Raw genomic sequence first — 14689 nt, forward strand, 5'->3', positions numbered from 1 at the left:
ACCCAGATGCTAAACTACATGGAGAAATATGGCCGTGACATACTGAGTGACCGGGGCCAGATTCACATTGTGAAACCAGTCCTGGATGGCACCGCAGTGGACTGGGTGGTAGATCTCCACGATGACAATACCCCAGTTGCAAAACTTTAACCAATTTATGGCAGCTCTTAAGATGTCATTTTGAAGACCCCCTAGCTGACCACAAGGCACAGGAGCGAATAAAAACCATCTGGCAAGGCAGGCAAGCCGTAGTGGAATACACCCAAGAATTCCAAGCCCTGGCCAGCAAACTAAATTAGCTGGAGGACATCCTGATCAGGCATTTCAAGGATGGCCTGAACTACGACTTATATGATGCCTGCATTCCCCGAGGAGACCCCGACCGACATCAAGACTGGTACGTCCTGGCCAAGGAGGCAGAAATTGACCAGGCTAAGAGGCAATGGTGCGGGGGGAGATTGTGGGGAAGGTCACCATCAGAGCCGACCCGTGAACCATCGAAGCAAGCTCCAGCTGCCAAAGAACGTCAGGATGCTTCAAATGCAGAAAAGAGAGGCACCATGCAGCTGAATGCCGCTCACACACCCCTGTCCGGAAACCTGATCGAGCCGCGGCCAGGAAGCCCAGGAAGACTCCAGCAAAGCCGAAAGAGACGGCCATGAAGAGCACGGAAGTCGTCGAGTTCTCTGCCTCATCCAAACAAGGGAAGGGAACTCTGACACCCCCAGGAGAGACATCCAACTCGTCAGACGACATCTCAGAAGGTGAACCCCTAGTAAGTGGACCCATTGTACCCCTCACCAGGATACAATTGTTTAGCCCTGGAATGCCCGAGAGTGGAAATCAGGGCATTAATGTTATTTTGTCTAGTCATTCAAGCTTTCACAACTTGCCCCCTCCAGTTTTTCCCCCTTCTCTTTCCAAAGTTGCCTGGGCTGAGAAATGCTTAGCCCAGGGGTAGGCAACCTCGGCTCTTTTATGACTCATGGACTTCAACTCCCAGAATTCCTGAGCCAGCATGGCTGGGAGTTGAAGTCCATGAGTCATAAAAGAGCCGAGGTTGCCTACCCCTGGCTTAGCCCAAAGGTGCTAAATGAGCTGAGGAGAACAGATCTCTCCCTAGTCCCAATCCACTGCTGTGCTATGTCCTGATTCACACATACATATAAGTTACTTGGTTTCTATAATCATGGATTATTTGTCTTATGCTATAATACTCCACAATCTAGTCCCTACTCTGTCTAGAGCTAATCTAGATGTGTGATGACTCCTCCAGATACTTCTTCAGATGTCAGTTGGGAGGAGGATGAACCAATCCCAAGCAGTTCAGGAGGGGAGTTGGTTAACGGCTCTGAGCAGCCAGCTGAGAGTGAACCACAGCTGCAGCAGGACAGCCCCGAGGCTTCAGGAGGGAAAGCACAAAGCTGCAGATGATTAATGATAATGATGAGGAACTGCCTTCTGCATCTTTTACGAGAACATGTAAGGCAGAGAAAAAGCAATAGCAGCGAATGTCAGTTGATTACTTATGAGGAGGCAGCCTTGTCCCTCTTGATGGGGTGCACCAGAAGCACAACAGACAGATGGAGACAATGCTGGGAATGTGTTCATTTCCTGGTTGTGTGTGTTTTCTGGTTGTTGTGATTCCTACCTTGCTTTTCGACTGACATGGTGCCTTGATTTTGGATTGTGCCTTGTGAACACAGGATTTTTCTTGTCTTGTGAATCCTCTTGTGTTGTGGATTTAATTTTGCCTGGTGGGTTTGTCTTCTTTGGGAAATGCCAGGAGGGGAGTTGGTCAATGGCTCTGAGCAGCCGGCTGAGAGTGATTTGGTTGAACCACAGCTGCAGCAGGACAGCCCTCCCTCATAGACTCATTGGCCACTGCTCTGTGGACTAGCATTGGTCTGCTTTTGGCTGAACTTAATTGGGATACTTTTGGGTTTTTGGTGAAGGGAATTGCTGGGCAATACCCTTAAGCCCATTAAACCACTGTTGCACCACTGTGAGTGGGACAGCACAAGATGCAATTAATCCTTGTTTCTCCAATGTAATCACCGCTATAACACTTCAACAAGGGAAGATGGACGAAAAGTGAGTGACTGGTCTGTAACCAGCCTGCAAACCAGAGGTGGACTTGAATTTGGATCTGGGTTTGGGACAGATTTTATCTCCAACATTAGGCTTCTTGAAGCCCCAGGTCCTTCTGGATAATGCCCTTTGCTGGGGTTGAGTGTGTAACACCATTCAGCTTTGTAGGACAGGAAGAAGGACCACTGGGGGAACTGGACACATCAAAGATGACCCACAAGTCCATGCACCAAACTTTCCAATTAATATTTTTAATTAATGAAATAAGTTGGCCACCCGGGAGGTAACAAAAAAGCTTCCAGGGCACACTGATGCCCAGGCAGAATGGGAAGAGTCCTGGGCATCTGACGGAGGCCATAATGACATCAGGATGTTTCACAAGTTGCAATGACACAATATAACTAGCATCAATGATTAATAATTGCATCATTTGTGTCAAGAGGTACGTTATGGCATTTGCTCTACTCATCCGCTGTAACAGACAGCAATTTGTGTTAACTGGGAAGGAATAATATTGTCTCTCCTAAATGAGCTAGATCCCTGCAGTTTTCCTGGCAAGATCTCAGAAATGGTTTGCCGTTGTCTGCTGAGAGGGCTGAGAGAAGCTGGCTCAAGATCACCCAGCTGGCTTTTTGCTTAGGCAGGATTAGACCTCCATGAAGTGGCTCTTGTTCACTACAGGACACCAATGAGATCAAAGCTGAGCTGCAGCTCTGGGGCAACGTCTTTGACCGAAGGATTTGGATCTTGTCATCTCTCTAGCCACTGTGTTGCTTCTTCAGCCAGTCCAGACCTATGAAACCCTTCCAACCCCCCGTAAAGAGTTTTTCTTACCGGTCTCAGTTTTGGTGAAATAATCTCTAAGAGGAGACAAAGGGCTTCGAGGGTAAAAGACTGAGGTCTGACACGACTGCGCGAGTTGGGTGCAATTCCAGAAATCATGGAATCTACCAGGTGATGCATCTGGGTCAGTTTTAATAGAGCCTGAATGAGAAAAACAACAGGAGACATTCGCAGTCAGGCAAAGTTCCAAAGAACTCTGTCATGCACAATACTGACAAACAGAGCAATTTCTACACAAAGGTTGTGAAAGGTTTTTTTGCCTGTCAAAGCCTCCCTAAGAAGCTGCCTTCTATAGAGAGCCTTGAGCAAAAATGCAACCATTGTTGGGAAAACATGAACTTAGTTCAGGAAAACATAGGCACGAGAAAGAAAGTCGAGACCACCCCACCTTGACTACCTTTGATATAAAAGAGAAAGAAGGAAAAACGTTGATAGGCTTTCATGATTCTTTTATTATAATAAACTGAGGTTCTAATCTTTCTTGTGGCATTCATTTCTTCCCCCGCCTATCTGGAAGGGGTGATACCAATTCAGTAGATCTTGCACGTAGGGCTTTTCTGCCGTTTTCCCTCCCAGACCTAAACTTGAGTGTTTGAATTTGCATGCAAAACTGCATTTTTTTTATCCCTAAACTAAGGCTCATCTCCATAAGAGGCACATGAACTTTGAAAACAGGTGCCTCAGGAGCCAAGGAGAGGAAAGGGCAGTTCGCCACTTCATGATCATCTGGGAATGTTCGTCATCCTGAAGGTGGCTGATGTTACAACTCGCTTTTTTGTTTTCCCTAGCCCACGGGTGTCAAACTTGCCATGTGACATGATGTGTCGCAACATACTGCGACTTTTTTCGCATTGCGGGAGCTGGGGTGGGCGCAGCCTCCGCATAATGCAACCGGCCTGTGGGCCCGCAGTTTGACCCCCCCCGCCCTAGCCAGTCCCCGATGGTTTTCTCTTCATTCATACCTCTTGTTGGCTGTGTGGATAGATCAGTCTGGGAATACTGGAAGCAGCAAAGAGCAAGTGGAAAGAAACTGGGAGGAAGGGTAAGTATCTCATCAGCTGAAAGCTCTGGCTGTGCAGGATTGCCTTGCCCAGCAGATCAGAGAAGCCAAGCCACTCCAAGGCCAAGCAGACCGAGTCCAAACCGGAATCCTTCACCTTCATGTTGAGGAAATTGTCGTACAAGCCCTGAAAGAAAGGTGGCCGGGGTGAAGCCAGGAACAACAGAAGAGTCCAAAACTAAACCGACCGTTACGTCCAGGACAATTAACCATGGGAACATGGCTGCGCCCACTCCACCACAGGCCCCACCACTGCAGCTGACCCACCGCAGGCATTTATTCTTGGCTGGCCAGAGCTGAAGGAGACAGGGGGATCATGTGAGATGAATACAAATACATTCTGCAACACATCACTTTAGCTAAGAAAGAATACAACAGAGAGTCAAAATGGGGAAGGGGACTATTGATGTGAGATGTAAAGGAAGAGCATGAGATCCTTTTCACACTTTTTGTATCTTTTTCATTACAGGTAATCCCCCAGATAAGAGCGTTTATTTAGCCAGATTTCACAAAAACGAGGTTATTCAGAAAGGGTACTTACACTAGAAATTCAAAATTGCAATCAGAAACAGGCCTCTATAGCCATGTGACTTGGATTCAGCCTCGGCTGCTGCAGTGGCCATTTTAACTCTGTGACTTGCCTGGGCCCGTTTGGGCCTACGAGAAGCTGGAATTGGGTTGTGGTTGTTGTGGTTGTTTGTGCCTGGTCACAATGGCCAAGCAAGATCAGGCCGGCAGGACCATTTGTTTTCCTGGAGCTGCGTGTGGAAGATTTGCTGCTTGCTGGGCTTGTAGAGAGCTAGAATTACTTCCGTAATATTCTTTTTTGTTACTCTATAGTACTGTACTGTAATTGCTTTGGGAACTGCTCTGCTTTTTATTGTTTTGTAAGTACGGTATTTTGCAAGATGGTTTGCATTTGCCTGAAACTTACAGTATGTGGCTGCTGCTGCTTCTTTCCCTAGCACAGACCCACCAGAGATTCTGCTAACACTGGAAGGAAATCCCCCCCCCAATTTTGAATTTTGGCTGGAAAGGCTTGTCCTGATAAGTAGCAGTGTTTTTTTTAAACAAATGTTTTAAATTTAAATTGCCTCCAGATGTTGTGGGTGTTCCCTCACTTTTAGGAGTCTAGATAGGCATTTGTCAGAAATACAGTACAGTACTATATTCTCTTGTGAGAGCAGTGGGTTAGACTAGATGACCTCAAGGTCCCTTCCATCTCAGTTACTGTTGTAAGCCAACAGTTCTGTAAACTCCACCCCCACCTCCCTCTGCATGCCTGGCTGGACACGCTTAAGCTAATGGCCGGCAAGTGTTTGTGTGTTTTAAAGCAATCAGAGATTTCTGTAAACTCCTGGAGACGCTTACGCTAAATTACTTTAGGGGCAGCTGCAGTCCTAGAGTTCTGCACCCCCCTATGAAGAAGCTTGAGCTGCCTAGCAACAAATGGCTTTTTTTAAAAAAGCCGACTGCCTACTTGGGAGGCAGTTTACAAGTACCGTAGCTACTGAAACCGGAAACAGCTGATTTGTGGCTGGAACAGCCTGCAGCATCGGTGAGAAAAATCTCTCATTTCAGGCAGCCATCGGAGGAAATAGTAAATCAAATCTTCATTCATTTATCGATCTGTTTGATTCAATTAATGAGTTTGATTTTAAAATGTAATATTGAGTCTGATTCATTTGATGATTACGAGCCTAATGGGCAGGCTCCATTAGGCTCGTAGCTCAGGGACTACCTGTATCTTACTCTGTATTATTTCACGCTTTATTTTTGCGAAAAACTTCAATAAAATTTCTTTCTTTCTGATGAATCAATAGAACTCTTTCAGCAAACCGAACACAATTGGACCACTGCCAAATAGATCACAGGTGGGGAGATGGGGAGACAGGTTTGAACAGAGGAAATGAAGTTAATCTGGTAGATACCTGGCTAAGCTTTTCATGTTCTCCTGAAGAGACACCGAGGTGCAAAATGTGATGGAACTGCTGAGCGGAGGAACTGAGGGACGTCTGACCTTCTCCTCTGCCAAACGCATCATCCGCTCCGCTAAGGAGGCTGGCTGGAAGGGAAGGGTTTGTTCCCAAGTTCTTCCTTGGCAAGAAAAAGGAAGCAATAAGGCAGAGGTTGGTTTCTTTGGGAATAGCAAAGACAATAAATGGCATTTTGATGTTATTTAAGGAACAGATAAAGGGCAGTCAATATCTTAATGAATGAATGAATGCTTTATCTTAGTAAATTGGTGAAACTGGAAGAGAAACCCAAAAGCCTGTCCTCCGGATAATAATAGTTTGAATAGACCATTATCTGCTCCCCAATGCCTGGTAGCAGTGGCACGTTAACATCTAATACTAATAACTTTATTGTCACTGTGAATGTACACCAATTGGCATACATCAAAATGAAATTTCGTTGCATATAGCTCCCAAAGGGTCACTACCTCCAATATCCACTCCTTGTTTGTGGCCAGCTCAAGTTTCAGATCATCCATTTTAGTCTTTAGGGAGCGAACGATGGCAAACAAGACAGATGGAAATGGAGCTCTATCTGGATTAGCTCTCAAATTAGCTTGTATTCCTGCACGACAACCTTGCCTCCTTTCCTTTTTCTGATCCTGATTCTTCCACCTTTTCCTTAAAGAGGCCTTGCTCCTTTTCGCCCCTGGAGCACGCTGCCGCCATCACCAACCCCTCAAAAAGCCTCTCTCTCTTCCTCTGGGCTTGCCGATAGCCTCCTCCAGTTCCTTCGCTGCATGAGCCCCGGGACCTCTCCTCCTCTGCCTCCTCTGGAAACAGCCCTGATTTGCAATAGAATCCGTCGCTGGGCCAGCAGTCAGATCTTGCTGCTGGCAGAACAACTTCAAACAGCGCCAACGACTTTTAACGGTCTCACCAACAGCTAGAAACTTGCCATGGCAGCAAAGATTGTTGGTCGTATGTTACCTTAGTTCCACCACGTTGCTCAAATAAATCAAAACCTTCCTGATCATGTGGCCCACATCCCTTAATATCCCTCCCAAAACTTTTCGCCTTCGAGAGCCAATCCAGGCACCAGAAGAAAGAGTAGGGCAAGAATCTTGGCTTGAAGGATGCAGAGTCACTGATCCAGTGACACAATAAGCAACCTTTTTAATCATTTGTGTCTCATAAAATAAAAAAGTACATTCAATGTCATGATATAGTTTGTTATTTTCCCAGCCAGAACAAAATATTTCAAGGGTCTAAAGTAGAGGTCCCCAACCTATGGGCTGTGGCCCACTACCAGTCCATGGCCTATTTGCAACTGGGCCGTGTGAGTGGCTGGCTGGTACGTGCATGTGTGCGCAGCCCCACTCACGCAAGTGTTGTGGGTGCTCACGCCCCCACTCATGTGAGTGCTCACTTGTGGGAACAACGGGTGCTTGTGCGTGCCTGCCCCTCCAACAAACCATTCCCTTTCCCCCCCTCCCACCATGCCAGAAAGCTTGGGGAATTCTGGCCTAAAGTCCCTCTGCACAAATAAGGATACCTGATGAATTCCTGTGCAACTTAATTTATTGCAACATACAAGCAGTTATTCCGTGTCATTCTGATTTAGGCACTTCTGTTTTAAAACTTTTGAGATCTGCATTGGACAGTTCTGGATACAAACTTGAAAAATTTCAGCAAAACCTGTTCCACAGGCCTCAGAAACAATGATTAAGAAAGAATTTCAAAGTGTTAAAAATTTAAAATTCAAGAATGTTTCGGAGAATCAACATGAAAAAAAATCATTTTTGCAAATACAGCCTACTAAAAATGGGAGGCCTGACTGGGTTTGCTTTGATCCATTATGGATAACAAAATGCTCCTGATTCTGATAGTGGCTGTTGTTTGTTCCCCAGGATCAAAAAATGATTTACATTGTGCATCTTCCACACTTCTTCCAATGACCACCCTGGCAAGGTAGGTTAAGCTGAAAGAGCATAACTGAGTCAGGGCCACTCTGTTGAGGTTGTAGGGCTGAAGAGGACCTTTTTGGTCTTGAAGTCAAACTTCTTAATCAGCACACAATGGTTGCAACTTGTGCAATTGGTCTCCTCCTGTCTAGAAAGGGTTGAGTGAGACACAATAACAATTCTTTCTCACCTCCGCACTCTGGGCAGCTGGAAGATCTCCTGCCAGATGGCAAACAGCCCTTTGTTCCGGTCCTTTAAGCCAACTGTTGCAGCCTGAACTGTCCTCACATTCAGCTTTTTCTTGCCTCGGCTATACAGGAACTTGGAATGAGAGGAGACTGGGTCACATGGGGTGGATGGAGATAGGAAGAAAAATGCCAGATTCCGATTATTACCAGCTTAGCTCAGGAAGAATCTGAGCAAGCAAAAGATATAAGTTCATCTGTCTGAGAATCTTTCACCAAATGTCTACTCCTTTCACCAAATGTCTACTCCTTATGGATATGCAGCAATTTTTGAGTTCCACACTTGTCTTTTAGAGCAGGGCTTTTCAACCCATGGTACGTGTACCACTGGTAGTACACTGGCACCTGGCAGGTGGTGGGCATAGGATGGGTTGAAAAGCACTGTAAAAAAAAGTGTAGGCCTGTGGGAGAGTCAGCTGGAGCTGCCATGTTGCCGGGGCTCTGCTGAGCGCCCAGGATCAACTCGGGGGGCCCAGATGATTGGCGCACGGCTCAGGCTAATTAGCGCTAGAGTCTGCCTGCTTCATCCTGCAAAGCGGGGCTCATCTGGCGCTCTTGCCCGATGTCATGCCAGCAGGCCTGGCGGGATCAGGAAGGCTCCGAAGGAGGTAGCTACAGGGGGGAGGGGGAAGCAGGATCCAGCCCCATTGGGATCAGGAAGGCTCCAAAGGAGCCAGTTCTAAAATCGATGGGCTGCTGCTGGGGAGGAGAATCAAAATAGGACAAAACAAGCATAGACCATCATGGTTTATTGATTGCCAAGTTTTCCTCTGATTTTCCTGTCCCTTCCTGGGCTATTAAAATCACATTGGCAAGGTCTGTACCGAACATCTGGCTGCAAACCAGTCAACTGGATTTTAGCCTAGCCCCTTGTGCAATCCTAAACCACATTCTGGAGGTAAGAGGATGTAGTAACAGGAGAGAGCTGCAAAATTGATTTATTTATTCTTGCCTTTAATAGCAATAACTACATTCTTTGATGACCTTGCTAGCAACCTGCAGGCTGTGAACTTTCCTTTCCCCCTTGGAGAAATAATTCAGAAATGCTACATTTATTTTTCCTGCTAATTACAGTATACTTTGTGGGTTTTTTAAGGAGCTGTGAGAAAATGAAAATTAAAGGATGTATCAATTGAGTTGTGGGACAGGAACCGGAACTACATGGACTTATGTACTTCCTTTCATATGTTAATCTTGTGTATTGCTTTAAGAGATTGAGTTTAAAATTGGCAGGGGGGAAGAGGAGGATTGTACCTTCAAGGCCATCTCTAACTAAAGAAGATAAGACCTTGGCGGGTTTTCAGGAAGGGAAACTGATTCTTTAAATTAATTGGAGAATATGATTAATGACAAAATTAGAAAGGTGGAGAATTGTGTTTTAATATATTGTGCAAGGGGCGGAGATTCCAGATTCCTTCCAGCAAGCATTTGCCGGGGTATTTGGCTGAATAAAGGACTTTTAAGGTAAACAATGCCTCAGCATTAATACTGTGACTTGACACCTGCATGCTCTCAGGGCCCAAAGATTATCTCCATTCTTCATAGGCTGGTATTGTGGATTAACTAAATTTTTCTGGGTTTGATTTTAAGGTGAGCATCCTGAGCTATGAAGGCCTTTGATCATCTTTTTAAATACCTAATAATAAAATAATGAGAACTAAAGGCTCAAAAGGAAGGCAGATTAGAAAGAACCAAGACCTTTTGGGGTCTTCAATTCTCTTCCTGTTAAAGAGTTCCTTAATAAGGTTTGCTCTTCCTTCCTAACATCAATAAAGGTGGTTTTTCCAGAAAATATATGAACAGCTGTAATTAGTGATTTAACTATGTTTTCTTTTTGGCTGTGTTTTAATTTATATAATGTATGTTTAATTGAGGAGGGCTTGGAGAGGTAGAAGTGGCCAATATGGAGGCTGCACCTTGCCCTCCAGGTCTGCCTTCCCTGCAGATCTCTGGAGGAGGGGGTGGCAGAGGAGCTCTGTGAGGGAAGGCTGCCCCAACAAGCCAGCATCCTTACCATGCACAATTGGAAATGGTAATTCCCTTTCGAGAAGAGCCAGCCTCCCTTGTGCAGGACCTGGGAGCGCTGCTCCCCTGCCACCTCTTGCTCTCCAGAGATCTGTCAAGGCAGAAGCTGGACTCAGAGGAAATGGCTTCCTGCAAATGTTCTCCTCAGTGCTTCCACACACAGCAGCGTTGTCCTCTACCTCCTGCTTTGCTGGGAAGGGGCACAGGACAGGGAAACACCAACGATGTCTGGGATTGGGAGAAGAATGTCTCCTTTGGAATGCTATGCGCACGTACACACACACAACATTCCAAGCTTGGAGACTTGTATCCACATCTGAGCTAGCAAACTGTCAATCATGCCTGGGCTTGGGGAGAAGGCCCTCTCCTTCCTCTGTGGATAGAAGTCCCCAAACTTCGAATGCGGTGTGCGCGCACGCAGGCGCTTAGGTGCTAGCAATTTGAGGAGGCGAGGAGTTTGTGGGGCACTGAGTTGTCCCCACATCGAGTTGGCTGGTGCGACTTGTTCTGAGCCAGCTGTCTCGAGTCAGCTGTGTCCAGTGAGTGGTGATGAGCAGGCCACGCCCACCTGCTAGGCGACTGGGACTTGAATATTGCCATATCCTAAAACTGGTACAATCTCTGAAAAGGTTGAAAAGCCCTGTTTTAGAGCTGCATATCTGGTTCTCCAGCAGCACATTTTTTATAGTGACCCAACAAGTACCATGATAGGGAAGTGTTTATTCAAAACCTTTTAAATCTGATGGCATGAGCACGATTATCAAATAATAACAGAGCATTTGTATGGCATTCAAACCCTACTTTCAACTTACAAGATGGGGAAAAACAGAATCTGCCAACAATACAACTAACCTGCAGAGTGTTAATACAAGAGCGAATGTCGTTGTCGGTCTTCTCACACAATGCTGCGAGTGCCCCAATATCAGCTTTCATGCCCTGTAGGATGGCAATCTGAAAAGCATAAGGATGGGCATTATGCTGCTGCACAGATGGCCCTGCGTACACAAAATGTGTTAGCAAAGTTGTTTTATTACAGTAATTAGCATAAGTAATTAGCAAAATCCCGACTATGGCTTGGAGCAAAAAACCTTTGTACCAGTATTGTTTTTATCTAGCTTCTGAACATGAAGACTGACAGTTAAGTCAATCTTCTAAGATAGAGCCATCAATGAGAAGTCCCTTCTGACATCGCAGGCAACAGAAGGATAAAAGGACCTTCCACAGGACTAAACAAGCAGGTAGGAACTGCTTTCACTTACAGTTGTTGCAGCATCCTCGTGGTCATGTGATCAAAATTTGGAAACTGGATAACTGGTTCATATTATGGCTACAGCGTCCCAGAGTTATGCGATCACTTTTTGTGACATGACACGGTCAGTGGCGAAGCCAGATTCACTAAACAACCATCTTACTAAACTAACATTTACAATGATTCACTTAACTGTGGCAAGAAAGGTTGTAAAATGGGGCAAAACTCACTTAACAACTGTTTCACTTAGCAACAGAAATGTTGGGCTCATTTGTGGCCAAGGACTACCTGTACCATACCGAGCAAAAGCCAAGCATCCTTTGATGCTTACTCACACAATATTCTTACTGCAGAGAAATATAAAATTATGTGGTTGGGTGTGCTTGCCTCATGTAGCCTCTGGACCAGTCTAGATTGCAAAGTCGAAGGAAAATTAAGAATAAAAGCTTGCTGCTTCAGAAGCCGCAAAGCAGGAACATATCTGGAAAATAGAAGAAAAAATAATTTTAGAAGATGGAAAGAAATGAAAATACCCGTAACAGAGGAATGGCTGGTGACAATAACAGAATTTGACAAATGGCAAATTTAACTTTTAGATTAAGGAAAAGACATTTGTGACTAGAAACATTCGTATGACCTTTTTGCTGAAAATGCAAAAATGAATTGGTAATTAACAGATTTGATGACCAGAAGGGTAAAATATGGGAAGTAGAGAATCATGATGTAATGTTAAAGAGGGAGGACAGACCATAAATTTATCTGTAACTGTTGTAAGGAGAATTGGAAGCTGTTTATTCTTTTTTTCTCTCTCTTTTTTCTTTATTCATCACTTTCTTTCCTCTTTATTTTTCTTAAAATTGTATTGTTTTTACCATGACACAAAATTCATCAATAAAATTTGATAATCAGAATAAAAAAGAAAATAGGAGAAAAATGTATATTCAGGTTGGTATAACTGCAGATGTGAGGATGTTGTACTGGGACCTGGGAGAAACTGATGGGAAGATCCAGGGCCAGTTTTCTCTCAGCCCATCCTACCTCAGAGAGATGGGAACAAAATGTACGCTATTGGGATCCTCCTGAGGATTTTTATTTATTTATTTATGGTGCCTTTGAGTCCATTCTTGACTCTTGGCGACTGCCTGGACTAGTCCATGCAGGTTTCTTTAGCCCGGCTTTTCAGAAGTGGCTTGCCATTGCCTCCTTCCTAGGGCTGAGTGAAAGCGACTGGCCCAAGGTTCCCCGCTGGCTTTGCACTCCAGGTGGGACTAGAACTCACAATCTCCCAGTTTTGAGTCTGGTGCCTTCACCATGACACCAAACTGGCTCTCTAACCTAGAGGAAAATAGGATACAAATGCTGCAGCCGCCATCATCAGCCTCACTTCCTCAGAACCACAATACCGAAGACGTTTCCCCAAGAACAAAGAACCTAATAGGGAATCATGGTGATTGGGCAATAGCAAGGTCTCACATTTAAAAAAAAGGAGGAGGGGTTTGAAATAAAATGTTCAGTCAGCTTTAACAAATGGGAGATTTATCCTATCAAGGTTTATTAGCCTTGAAAGCCTGCCAAGATTTTGATGAAAATCCCACAGTGCTTTGCTTCCCTTTCTTTGCACCCGGTCTGGGGTGATGTGCCTGCTCTCACAGATACTTTCCCCAAGCACAGTCTCTTACTGGTCATTGCAAATGCAGATAATTGGACGGAGAAGAAGCCTGCTTCGTCCTCTGCTCTTTGCCCCAATTGGTCGGTCTTCAGATTCTACCATCCCAGCTTTCTGATTGATTATGCTTAACAGCACATTGATAGATGCCTGAAAAGACAAGAGGGCCAAAATAATTGCAGGGATAGTACATGGGGCCAGAAAATTCTGAGAAGGGTCATCTTGAATCAATCTAGTTGAGCACATCATTAACCAGTCATGTCACAAGCAAGGAAGAAGGTAGACCAAAAGTTCCCCAGAGGGTATCCTAAGCCGTTGGACATGGAGACTTTTTCATCTGCCATGACTAGTAGCCATAGTTTCTACCCATAGAATCATAGGGCCAAAAGGGACCTTGGCAGTCTTCTAGTCCAATGTCCTGCCCAAGGCGGGATATAAATGGGATTAAAATAAATAAATAAATAAGGCAGGAGACTCTATCTATACCATCCCAAACAAATGGTTATTCAGTCCTTTCTTGAAGACCTCCAGTGATGGAGCACCCACAAGGGGGCAATCTTTTCCACAGACCAATTGTTCTCACTGTCAAGAAATTTCTCCTTATTTCTAGGTGCGATGTCTCTTTAACCAGCTTCCACCCATTACTTCTTGATCCTCAAATACTGTAATACAGTTATGATGTCACCCCAAATCCTTCTCTTCAATAGGCTGGAGATATCTAGTTCCCTTAATCATTCACCATATGGTTTAGCCCCCAGATTCCTAAACAAATCATCTTTGTTACTCTTCTCTGCAGTCCATCTAGGGTCTTAGCATTTATTATTTTGGGGGGATTGTAGTGAATTGGACAAAATTGTTTAAAATATTTTTAAACAGAGTGCAGAAAGCATGCTTCACTGTTGCCTCTGCTGTTCCTTTCAGATATCTTAAAATGTTCATTTAAATAAACAATATTATTCTTTACGGAATTTTTTTTTCATGGTGGACCCAGCATATGCGGCCAACTTCCCACATATGGTACAAGTAGTCCTTGCTTAACAACCAACCACTTTACAACCATTTGAAATTATGATGGCATGGCGCATGTCCTTTATGGTCTGTAAAGCATCTGTGGCCACCATAAATGATGTCACGTGACTGCAGGTTGGGCAGGTCAGCTTTACAACTGGTCTCAGCACTCCACTGTCACGTGACCAAAATTCCGAGTGTGTTTTGCCTGTTGCAGCCAAAAATGCAATTTCAAACCAATAGGTTTGCTTAACACCGCAAATGCTCTACAGCCAGTCCTCATTTAGTGACTACTTCTGTTAGCAACTATGACAATAATGCACATAGTAAAAAAGATTTCTGATCGATGCATACACTTATGCCCAAATTTCTGTGCCTGATAACAACACATGCTAAAGTGGGAGCATTGCTGACACTGCTGCATGAGAGAACTTTATCTAAATGAGGCAGCAGCAACCAGCAACCTTCAAAGTCTCTCAGTCATGGGATTTGCTTAGCAATCATGCTGCTTAATGACCATTTCATTGGAACCAACTGCAGTTGCTAAACAAGGACAGAGTATGCTCCATTTGAACATTGGACA

At 44.7% G+C, this 14689-nt stretch overlaps 1 protein-coding gene across 3 annotated transcripts in view; it reads right to left on the reverse strand.

Moving 5' to 3' along the window:
* Positions 1-14689, reverse strand: part of CHTF18 (chromosome transmission fidelity factor 18) — a 43419-nt gene that overhangs the window by 11186 nt on the left and 17544 nt on the right. For all 3 annotated transcript variants that reach the window (XR_014027816.1, XM_081338418.1, XM_081338417.1), the window contains exons 11-17: positions 13112-13248; positions 11820-11913; positions 11036-11134; positions 8104-8234; positions 5926-6091; positions 3897-4121; positions 2926-3075 (exon numbers count right to left, since the gene is read on the reverse strand). Coding sequence is in view for 2 of the 3 variants with exons in the window: in XM_081338418.1 (XP_081194544.1) it covers positions 2926-3075; positions 3897-4121; positions 5926-6091; positions 8104-8234; positions 11036-11134; positions 11820-11913; positions 13112-13248 (1002 nt within the window). In the remaining variant the exon portion in view is untranslated. The remainder of the gene's footprint in view (positions 1-2925; positions 3076-3896; positions 4122-5925; positions 6092-8103; positions 8235-11035; positions 11135-11819; positions 11914-13111; positions 13249-14689) is intronic.

This window comes from Vipera berus, assembly GCF_964194415.1.
Source record: "Vipera berus genome assembly, chromosome: 13".
In the NCBI taxonomy this organism is placed as follows: Eukaryota; Metazoa; Chordata; class Lepidosauria; order Squamata; family Viperidae; genus Vipera; species Vipera berus.